Source organism: Hibiscus syriacus, unplaced genomic scaffold (genome assembly GCF_006381635.1).
Source record: "Hibiscus syriacus cultivar Baekdansim isolate YM2019G1 unplaced genomic scaffold, ASM638163v2 tig00007895_pilon, whole genome shotgun sequence".
Taxonomy (NCBI): Eukaryota; Viridiplantae; Streptophyta; class Magnoliopsida; order Malvales; family Malvaceae; genus Hibiscus; species Hibiscus syriacus.
Genome location: NW_024062147.1, coordinates 687407 through 699916, shown reverse-complemented (window position 1 = coordinate 699916; position 12510 = coordinate 687407). Strand labels below are relative to the sequence as shown.

Genomic DNA, 12510 nt, shown 5'->3' with positions numbered 1-12510 from the left:
AAAATACAGCATGAAATATCCAACATTTAATGAATGAGTCCTTGCAAAAGTGATGTGAATTATCAACCTGTCTAACACCACTAATCTCATCACGTGCTCTATAGGTGCTTCCAGGATCAGACATGGAGTGACCATGATACCTATAGGTGTCCATTTCAAGAATCTGCATAGAATCAAAATCTATAATGCAATAACATATAAAAATAGTAGGAGATTTCAAAAGAGAAGTAGCAGCAAATAAAAAGGACTTCTCAGATAATCAGATAAAATGCAACATCATAATCTAAAAGGCCACAACATGCAGAATCATACATCTTTAGGCAACAAATAGAATACAGTTTTTACACCTTTAAACTGATGTGAGTTACAGGATTATAGACAATTCTTTACTGCAGCTTATAGCATCTTCTAGCTTCGAAATTACAATATACTCATTTATTTAGTTAATATTAAAAAGTTACAGGGGCAAAGCATCTGAAACAAAAAATCTAGTACCAACATGAAACAAGCTATTGTTACCACACAATTAAGCATTAGAGAGCTTTAGAATACTTTCCCATGGCAAGCATCCTGGGAGTTGCATGCAGGGATCATCCTATAAGTCCCAACTTATTTTACAACATTATGCTAGTTTTGCGTCATTAACAGAAATGGAAACTCAAAAAGAATGCTTAATTAGAGAAGTTGAAGGATCGAATATCAGCTGAAGGATAGGTTATCCACACAAAAAAAAGGAATTATTTGACAGTGCCATACAACACATCCTCGGAGCCTAATTAGAGAAGAGGTTGATCACAAGTATCTCACATTGAAGATTTGTGAATCACATAAAACACCAGTAAAATAGTAAAAATGCTCAACTTTTCTGTAATGTTTGGAAGTTATGTTTACCCTTGACCATAACAAATTTACACCTAGCTTTTCATGCCATGAAGATTTTTCAAGCATTTTTTCCAATGTTTGTTCAGGATACGCTCTACTATGTTTCAGCTTGTCTATGGTGCTATTCATTTTGAACCAGATATGATAACTCGCAGTTATGAAGCAGATTACTTGGAATTTGAGGGCCAAAACCAGGATCCACAAGTTAAAGGCAATTCAGAATTTTTCTGTAAGCCTATAAATGGGGGGTGATTTATACAAACTGGATAAACAGAAAGCATACTTTGTTGCAAGGATAAATGATTCAATTTATGTAGATAAGGTTAAGCTTCCAAGGTTGTATCTCAGGTAGCACGTACTGCTACAAAGTTTTAATAGCTACAAAACACACATTATTCCAGCTTCCTAATACTACTTATTTGCTTCACACATAGACCTTAGACCAAAAATATCAGTACTAAGACCATTGAGAGAAGTAGAAAGAAGAAAATGAAATAGAGAAGACGATAAATTTCTCCTGCTTGGATAATCCAAAGAAGATAAGAGATTAGTGCCAACTTATCATCCATTCACTTTTTAAATTCCTATAAGCATGCCCCAGTCATATTTCTTCAATTTTGATTTCATCTTGATCTTTCCCGTAACACTTCACTCACTATCTAAATAACTAAAGGCAAATAGAAAGATATATTTTTGCTTTCTGTTTCTCTTATACTCTACAAATAAATAGAAAAATATAATTTTGCCTCATTTCCCTTTTATACTCTTGCTTTATCCAAACATGCTATTGTCAAAATGGGACAGTACCAGGCTACCAGCGATCGTTGAAACTCTCAACACCCGCCTCCTCCGATGAGCAGCCGACTACGGCGGCACACCTGTTTAGTTGCCAGGCCGTGTCAAGTGGGGATAACAATAGCATCATCAGCGTTGCTTGAAAGTTAACATGAAGAATATATGGGATATAGTAGCAAGTTGTTACCTGGAGCTGTATTATGACAAGATTGAAAAAGAGATGAGATTATTAAGTAATTACCTTGTTCTATACAGATTTATTATTACTTAATTAGAGTAGTCGAAAGAAAGTGGAGTGTCTTTGTCTTTGACGTTTGTAGATGATCGGCTGCTATTCTTCTCTACTCGTCTGTCTTGGATTTTGTTTCTCTCGAATTTTCTTTTAAATAATTTGAAATAATTATAAAGTAATATTTATTTAAAAAAATTATTTGGGAAGTTAATTCACAATCCCCAAAATGATGGAACAACGAACATATTAGTTAAAAAATTTCTTAAAAGTTGTATAATGTCTTTGAACTTTATCGAAAACTTTGTTCAGTCAATTAAACTCTTTATTATATTATGACTGAATATAAAATATAAACTATCACATTAATATAATGAATCATCATATCAACAATAACAATATTTATTAATTAAAAAATTAAATTACTTTTTCTTTAATTAAAAAATCACACTAAATGCAAAATAAACTCAAAAGACATACTTTTTCTCTTCAAAAATTAAACTGTACTTAGCCTCCGATGCCACCCAACGCGTTCATGCAAATCAAGAACTTACCAATGGATGGATATATTTTCCTTTTTCTTCTGGATACATGCACATAAATTTTATATATTTTCCATTAACTTGAAAGACTTCCGATAAAGATAACAACAAATATGATTTTTTAATCAAAACAAATAACTAATTAATTTAACATAACAAACACAATTAACTTTGTGGGCTACATACGAAATAAGTAAAAATCCATTACCTATCCTGGAAAGTGCAAAATTACAGTAACACGGAGATATAAAATGTTATTGCTGCTTCCCTCACTTCTTGTAAGAAATATACAAAGACAAGAGGCTTCATCAGTACTGGCTATGGGATTCTTAAGCAAATTAACAAACTCCGATTTAAAGAATGAATCATGTCGTCGATGAACCTCAACTTACTTAAACCCACAAAAGCTTCTCGCTTCGAAACAGGGGCTAGAAACAGCTACAGCAGAAATATATATATATATATATATATATATATATATATATATATATATATATATATATTAGGAAAATCACAAAAATAATCCGGAGTCTTACGTGTGTTGTCCGGCTCAACTTGCCGGGGTGCCGGATCGAACTGAAGGAAATTTTGTTCCATATTCTCCCCGATCTCTAGAATTGCAGCCATGTTCCCGCATCGATAACAGTAGTTTGGGGCACTGAAGACAGTTACCACGTTCTTCTCCTGGAGGATATCAAATGATATGTTAATGTTATAATACTAATTACGATGTTAAAAATATATATAAAAGCAAACATTGTTGCAAAACCAGGCTAAACTGTTTCCATTTTGGGTTTCACACCTGACACCAATTGTATCCTTCCATCACGAGCTGATGGGCTCTTGAAATCAGACTTAGACCATTGGTATGGTTGAACTGGGCTGCAATATCTTGTCCGAATGTGTAACCAGCACCTCGCGGAGATATGCCCCATCCACAGCGGTCATCGGGATCGGACCACAAGAGATCACACATTGGTCCTTCGTGAGGAACCTAACCATGGATAAAATAAATCCCACACAAATGAACCAATCAAACAATCATAGCGATCGTAAAATTTCAAATAATGCATCATCTGAGGCAACTTGATTACAATTTCAGTTCCATCCTCGACACCAATGGAATTGATAACAATTGCAATACTAAGATCCCAATTCTTGGCCATTTTATCAACTATCCTCACATTCATAATTTAACAAGTCTTCACTTGTGTAACAGTTTGTTTAAGTTTCAAAGTACAGGCAAATTAGCAGTACGACCTGTTGGACATGGACCAAAGTGATTAAGAAAAGTTGAGAGGGTCACTTATATGCATACCTCTTGTATACGATCCAATGCTCGAACATTGTCTAGTGTGTCCAGAGATGGTGAAAGTCCTCCATGCAAACAAAAGATCTGTGAAGTCAAATTCTATGGCTGTCATAAACTGTAAAGATGTTAATCAACTTAAAACACTCTAATAAAACTTGAAGTCGAACCTGACTCTCAATAAGAGCTGTGAGGGGTAAATAATCAAACAGGTCTGTAAAATGCTTCCATACATTGGCATTTCCATATTTTCTCAAGCATTCATCATAAAAACCATATCTGAAAAGGATGGAAAATTAGCCCTTAAGTGGTGAAACCACAAATATAGCCACCCAATATACAACCTCATACACTATGAGCAAGTTTCAAACATAAATAAATGAACTCCAATGTTTTTTTCTCAAGCATTCAGAGAAGTCACTATGATGTTTTAACTACTGGTTTATGTCAATTTTGACATCCTTATTTCTATTATCTAATGTGACCACAATGTTTGTAACTATTGGTTCATGTCAATTTTGGCATCCTTATTTCTATTATGTATAAAATGCTTCACCAATCACCCCATGGAATGTCAGCCTCAGGCTATTTCATGACTTCATTATGATTTTAACATTGAGAAGGTTGAATAATCACAATTCAAATCTGTTTCATGTCTCCTTGAACACATGTATATTATATTGTAGCACTACACAGCCAGCAGGAACATAGAGCATGGCACTTACCATTCTTGTTTTTTACAGATGTCTGGGTACTCAATTAGAGTATAAATGTGGTGAGCAAAAACATAGAGGGCTAAATAAACATTTCGCAGCATCTAAATAGTCATACCGTATGTTTTCTTTCATTGGAAATAGAGAAAATAAGAAGTTAAAAGCATAGGAAGAAATGCAAACAGGGACAAAAAGGCGTGTTTTTTTATGTGGGGGGGGGTAGCTAAGTAACAACACTTAAAGTTTTCTTCCATTGGAAATAAACTTAAGAATTGAAAAACTATGTAACTGAGGTTCTGGTGTAAGTGTTGGACATGGGTATGTGTCCAACGTGAGTGTGTAAAATTTTTCATGTATTTGGGGGGTCCTTAGAAGACCAGATCCCCATACCCACGTCCAAATATATGTTAAAAATGGGCATTAGACATGGGTGCATCAGAAAAAATGGAGCCAAAGTAACACAGGTGAAAAGCCTATGCTAAAATGGGGGTGGGGGGTTTGAAATCACAAGTGCAAAGTGGTTGGCTCCACACAGACAGTTAAGAAACACATATCATCAAAACATTGTGTATGGTCATTGGCCAATAATAAAATGCTAACAAGTAATCATGTTGATTTGTTGCAAGACAGATTTTACTAATCAAAACAAGAACCCCATCTCTATCATGCATGTTCTGTGAACATGTACGTTAAATCCTCCAACAGAAATAAGAAAATAGCAATAGCATCTCAGTCAAATATAAGAAATCCAAGATGATTAATCAATTGAACTTGCTCATGAGCAATATATTCAAGTAAGTTAAGCAACCTCCAATTTAAATGAATTCTTTCACAAATCACGAAGACCTTTTAAGTCACCCAGCTTAACAAAGGCCAAACATGCAAAAAGATATCAGCTGACATTCAAAAGTAAGAACTAGGTTTTCCTTAGCATGAACGGTGGGAAGGGTAAGGACTGAAGAATTGTTAATTTGACAATTAAATTTCATATGTACTTATTGTAACTTAACCATTGGATTAACAGTTTTCTTTTATCCTAGACCCTTTCATCCTTCGTCCCGAGCAACACTTGAAAGTTATTTTCTTAGTTTATAAATTATAATACAATATCACTAAAGGAAAGGAGGAAAGGTAGGTAATAAGATCTTACACTTGTGTTATCTGCCGGCTTTCGTGATTTCCTCTAAGAATTGTGATTCTGTCTCTATAACGGACTTTCAGTGCAACCAAAAGTGTGACAGTCTCCACTGAGTAGTATCCACGATCTGCACATGCACAGCTAAGGTTAAGAGAAAATCCCATCCCATTCCATTCATAAATATACATTTGCAAACAGCAGCGACTATTTGATTAATAGGCAATATAAAATGAACTGATTGCTACCCACGTCCCATTCCCTTTACCATCTAAAAGTCTTATAGACTAGGTAGCTACAACTATACGTATATAATAATTGACACACATAATGGCTACTATTTCTAATACATAGGAAATGTTCCCTGATAAACTACACACGCCCAAACTTGAAGAGGAATTTGGTCTAAGAGTACAAATCCTACCTCAGAGGTAAGAAACTAATTGAGCAGAGTCCCCAACAGTTTATACCTAGTTGGTCAAGCTCAAATAGCATACCTACCCCATATTCTTAGCAGTTATAAGTTACAACATCGAAGGAGAAATACTAAAATTCCCCCCTCCTCCCCCTCAAAATATGACAGAAGCTATCACTATTATGCTTTTATATAATTTTAGTCTTGTTTATTAAGTATTAGACATGTGGATGGGTGGTTAGGATGATAAGTTATCTAGAGTATTGATTTAGGAATTAGGATTAGGATTATAGTTTTATTTGCAACCCTAGTATAAAGGTGTAAAATAGATTTACAGCAACCTTAATTTATTTTTTCTAATTAATAGATTTCAAATACAATACGTTTATCTAACCTTATGTTTTCAAAAGTTACAACTTCTATTACTCATTTCAGCCCTAGTTCTATGGATTTCCTGCTGTTTTCTTCCTAAGCCACCCAATAACCGATCATAAAACCAATTGATTTGATACAACGTAAATATAATCCACCATTTTATCAACATAAGAATATAACCGATAACCTAAATAGTGCCTCTTAGTTTTATAGGCAATCAAGTTAAGTTCATACCTTGAGCCGATCATATACAATTCCATCAATTAACCCACGCAATAAATTTAACATAGAAATTAATATATAAAAATTAAAAAGAAAGAGCTACAGGAACAAAAAAAACTCACCAAATATTCTTCAGAAAATTAAAAGAAAAGATGGAAGGATAAGGAAAAGAATCATATAAAGAAGTGACAAGCTTACCTACATAATCTCCCATGAAGAGATAATTCGTATCAGGCGCATTCCCTCCTATCCGAAACAGCTCTATTAGATCGTAAAACTGTCCGTGAATATCTCCACATACCGTCACCGGACACTTCACCGGCTGCACGTTCCATTCCTCCACTAGTATCGCCCGTGCCTGCTCGCATAACGCCTTCACCTCCGCCTCAGACAGCGGTTTACACTCCATCAGGTGCTCGATCTGATGATCCAGGTCTCCCTGTGACGGCATCCTCTCTCCCCCACCGTACGATCACCTGATTCCCTCCTTCCCCCTTCACTAATGACCGTACAATCGTGGAAATAGAAGCCGGTCGGATCCGTTGATTTGATCCGTGAAGCGTCACGGGTTACCGATTTGGATCGTAGCGCTGTTTAGCGATGAAAATGATAAAAGATATGAATAAGAGAGAGAGAGAGAGCTGAAATGAAATTCAAATGCAAACAGCAAATGAAAGGGTAAAACTTGGCCCTTTTCTAATGTATTTTTTCGGTTTGTTGAAATTTGAAAAGGATAAATTAAGTTTTAGTTCCTAAACTTGATAAATTTTATCAAATTTGTCCCTGAAATTATTTGGTCCAACATTATCTTTGATTTTTTGAGTATTTTGATGTTGTGTCACTCTCAAATTATACCATACAAATTAATCTCATAGTTTTACATCATCAAAATGACTAAAAATAGAAAAAAAGAAGTTGAATTCAAGACTAATGTGGAAAATTAGGGACCAAATTAAGAAAGTTACTAAAGTTGGAACTAAAAGTTACTTTACCCCAATTTGAAATCTTTCAATTTTGCAATAATTGAAATCAATAATTCCAAAGTATTTGTTGTGGTGAGTGATCTTCAGACATTCCCGGGTGGCTCTGCCGAGTCAAAATCCATAGTAAACAACACGTGTCCCTTGCAGCCTCATTCTTTGAACTCATTCAGTTTACTTATTGGGCCTTCTAGGTTGGCAATTTTTGCAATTGGGACCCCCATTTTAATTTTCTTTATTGTTATCTTTTTTAGAATATTCTTTGGTCAAAGAATGCATATCCAAAAAAGTAAAAAAAATAGTGGAAAAGATAATATTAGGTCAAGTAATTTTTTAATCTTACATTTAGAATTATTATTTCAAGAAAGATATTTAATTATTTCATATTTCTAAAATTTGAATAATTAAAATAAAAAATATTAAATCATTTTAATCATTAAATTTTACCTTTAAATTTTTATTTTAGAACAGATAAAGATTGACCGAAACCTATCTTAATATTTAATGTTCATCAAGATTAAAATATTGTTAAAATTAATGGCTAATTATTTTTTTATTTTTAAATATGATTTTAAATAAATACTCGTCCAGCTCAGTCGGTATAGCACAAGGCTCTTAACCTTGTGGTCGTGGGATCGAGTCTCACGGAGGGCATTTCATAATTCGGAGGTCTCTCACGGAAACTGCTCTCAACCTGACGTTGGAGGCAACCTACTATCATATCTCCCTCTTATCCCATTACATATGGGAAAAAGAGTATGCTATTTATTTCTTTTAAATATGATTTCAAATCAATAAAACTTTCAAAAAGTTAAATACTTTGTTGATAATTAATATTTTAGATTCAGACAATGGGGGATTTTCATAACATATATGATAATGAAGGATTTCATACAATTATAATTATAAATAAATAAATAACAAGCTTTGGAGAATTTTTCAAGAAGAATGCACAAAGTCTAAGAGCAACTCCAGCGCTGCGCTAGAGTCGAGTTAAATCTCCAATATGAGACTCCAGTCATGTGCTAATTTCATCTATACTTTAAAGATCGCTACAGTATCACGTTATATCTAACGTGTTACTGTAGCAATGCTACAAAAAATTATGATTAAAATATATAATTAAACATAATATTTTTTGTATTATTATAATATATTATATTAAACTAGATTAATTATGACATAATATATAATTAAATATATTATAATTAAACATAATATTTTTCGCTTTATTATAATATAATTAAATATATAAATAAAAATTAAACATAATATAATATATTAAAGTAGATTAAAATATATAATTATGTAACTTATGTTTTTCGCATTATTATTATTAATTGTAATTTTCTTATTATTTATATTTTCGTAATGTTATTTATGAATGTTTTATTTATGTTTTTTATCTTGAAATTTGTTAGAAATGTATATGTTTTATTTTATATTTGTAAAATCAATATTATAATAATTAAATATTGTGAATAAAATAGAGTTAGTAGTAATGTAGAGATAGTGCTGAGATGAATTATTGTTTTATTTCTAGAGTAAAGATAGATATGCTGTAGAGTAGAGATGAGGGGAGATAAAGTTTATCTAAAATTGGCCTCCTTGAGTGACTTCAAAACTTCTTTGGAAGCCAGTTTCTTTGCCATCTTCTTATCCGAAGCTGTTGATGTGTGCTTGAACACCCTGCCATTCGCTTCGACCTCGACCGTAATAGAAGAAATGCCGTTGTCGCTTGAAATGACGGCGTTTCTCAGTTCATATTGTTCCTTTTGACATAGTTCATGCAACTCTTTCACAGGGTGAACCGTCATTGTTTCTGGAGTAATCATGGGCTCCAACGGCGGCCTTATACTCCGGAATACGGCTTCCTTGTTGTATCCTGAATCGACAAATATGGCCCGGCAAGCGACTCCATCACATCCCCCAGTACCTGCCAAAGATTAAGAATAACATTTTAGATCAAATACAGAAACATTCAAAAGAGTTTACAACGATGATTTGTGTTAACTGTAAATGTAATCTAATACAACACACCTTGGGGAAAGATTTTAAAATTCAAAACTGTACATGGATTAACGATAAAAACAAACTATTGTAACTCAACTTTTTCCGATGCTAATCCAACAAGGACCAATAGTATTTTTGTAGGTCGAGTAACAGTAATTTTTCAACCCGAAGTTTTACATCATATAGAAGCATGTTCCTCCTTTTGCCTAATTGAATTTACCCTACTTTTTGCTTTGCTTCTCAAACACAAAATAAGTCTGTGAAATCAAAAGGTTGAATTTACGTGGAGAGAGAAGCCTCTGTTCAACTGTTTTGCTTTGATGGGCACGAATCTCATGCTCATGCAAGTTTGAATAGACCCAAACAGTCCTCAAATGCATAAAGAGAAAGAGACTAACACTCAAGTTGCATGCAAAACAACTTTTCCTTTTTGGAGATTCAACACCTCTAATTGGTGGGTTCATTTTAATTTTGTAACACCCTAAACCCTTTCTAGAATTTAACTCGTATATATTCGAGAAAATTAATCTGTTAGTGGCATAAATGAGTAGTGATTCAGACTCTTTATTGACATCTTAAAGATCAAAGTTCGAACTCTGGAACCATTGCTTGCACAAACCGGTCCCGTATAGATTTTGGGTACATGTCCCCTCATGCATGCATATTTGCTATGAACATATTTTCCCACCTCCAAATCCCATCAACTGTTCCTCGATACTAGTCTCCCTCTCCCTCTCCCTCGTATAAATGCATAGAGGATCCATTTAAATCTAGTATATTTTTAGGATCGTTGGATTAGTTTAAATAAACAATTGAAATTATTTCTTTATCTTTTTAAATATATTCTTATTTCAACGGTTTAATTTCACCCATCCAATAATCATGTTTCCTCTCTCTATATACGAAAGATGTAAGACACTTAAAAAGTTGATACAAAGGCTCTCCGAGATGCTTTTGATGAGAATATAATTTGATAATATGAAACAAACTTCCATTTGTTAACTCAGCGAAGAACTACACAAGCATGCATTGCAAGCTTAAATATTGGATATTTGATTTTTCCCAATCACATACTTTGATACCAAGGCTAGGCTTGTCTCGGCGGTCGTCCCGAGTTGCCGGCTCGCCTGTTGAAAATCGTAAAAAAGGATAAAGAAGAAAGAAAGAAGGGCACCATGAAATAATTAATTACAGGCTTTGTAAATGCTTAGATTCTAATGGTAATTAGCATTGGATAAACAAGATTAAGTGATGGAATAAAGTGAATGTCGGAGATTAAAACATTCAGGACAACATGTACATCAAGCTCAATGTCACAGTCGAGTATATTGTTTTTTCCACGAAAATCATGCTTGTTATTCAAATAAATTGTCAAAAATATTTAAGAAATCTATTTTACAATTCATATTCGAGGTGATGACTATCTGTTTTAATAATATTGTCTTTGAAATTTGAACTTAAGATCTTCATCCGTATACATATAATTTAGTAGAAATAATAGTTAAATATGATTAGAATATTTAACCTGTTATGAATAGGTTCGGGTCCATTAGGAACTCTTCTTTTGCCCATGTAGTTAAGATCCTGCTCGGGATGCACCACACTCGACTTTCCTTTGCGTAATACCTTCACTTGCTGCTGCTCTTCCTGACGCAGTTTTGCCGTCGATGTCGACGTCCAAGGCCGATGATCACCACCTGTTATTATATTTGTCTAGTGTCCTTCCTTTTGTAGGACCCCAAATGATATAACTAAGACAAACCCCAAAACTACAAGTGTCAGCTCCGCCCATTAGTGGATGCTTTATAAGAGAAGGAGGGCAGTTTTTTACTTTGAAGGAGGGGGGGGGGATTCTTTATAGAGTGGGAAATTGAGTTGATTCCATGTTTACTTTCTCCAAGATTTCCAACGTTAGCTTTGCTTTGAGTTTTGGTATTTTCATGCACTACATCATTCATAAAATGACCAAACACTTCCATGCCTTGCGTCCATATATACACATAATACGGGTCTCTATGGTTTGGTATGTTCGGTTTTGGTTAGATTTTTACACAATATTAATGTATTTTATGATTTTTTTTAAATATAAATCGACGCTGTTCGTTTCATTAAAAAAAAGAAAAATATCCAACATTATAATGAATGAATTAAACATATAACCAAGACATTTTCTGTAACTATGGGCACAAAAAAATATTAGTCACTTGAGATCATATAAGGAAAATGTTAAAAATAAATTTAAAAAACTCAAAAAAAAATAGAGATACGAATAAATCTTACTGTATCGGCTAACGATCCACAACGGGATCAAACTGCTGAAAGACCACCGATAATCGTAAATCAGAGTCGAGCATCATGAGAAAACTATCCATGAATGCAAATCGTATATCAAAATCCAATCCGATGGTCCAAAGCATAGAAGATCAACATGATATCAAATAAATCTCATTTTGACCAATTGAGACGATGTCAAATTCAACCCTAAAAAAAATTAAACAAAGAGAACAACCAAAAGATTGATAAAAAAGATTGAAAACATACCATAAAACTAGTTTTTTTAAAATATTTTGAGGTGATTACAAAATAATATTTATTCATAATATTTTTTAACCATATGACAACACACATCTAACAAATGCAACTACTTAAACCTAAGACCTTAAAGGAGAACAAAATTTCTTTTAAAACATTTACGTCCCTCAATGAATTTAGTACATATTAATTTTTAAGTTACACAAATATATAGTATATTATATTACAAAACATAGAAAATGGATAAGATCGGATTTAGACTTATATCTAAAAATAAAAAAAAATAGTCTATACTTAATCCAATTCATTCATAGTTAAATCGAATTAAATAACTTACATGTAAACCTACGAACTTGGGTTGAGCTACC

The 12510-nt window shown here is 33.3% G+C and overlaps 1 protein-coding gene across 2 annotated transcripts; it reads right to left on the bottom strand.

Moving 5' to 3' along the window:
* Positions 1-2682: 2682 nt before the first annotated feature.
* Positions 2683-7296, bottom strand: LOC120201725 (serine/threonine-protein phosphatase PP2A-2 catalytic subunit). Of its 2 annotated transcripts, none has more exons than XM_039202280.1 (7): positions 6816-7296; positions 5621-5735; positions 3928-4036; positions 3767-3844; positions 3251-3442; positions 2942-3132; positions 2683-2897 (listed from the first exon to the last, which is right to left on the bottom strand). In XM_039202280.1, exons 1-7 carry the CDS (start codon positions 7066-7068, stop codon positions 2837-2839), a joined length of 999 nt encoding a protein of 332 aa, XP_039058211.1. In that variant the 5' UTR covers positions 7069-7296; the 3' UTR covers positions 2683-2836. The 2 variants fall into 2 exon arrangements, with proteins under 2 accessions (XP_039058211.1, XP_039058212.1); XM_039202281.1 differs by having other exon boundaries at positions 2683-2907; positions 2952-3132.
* Between the last annotated feature and the right edge of the window lie 5214 nt (positions 7297-12510).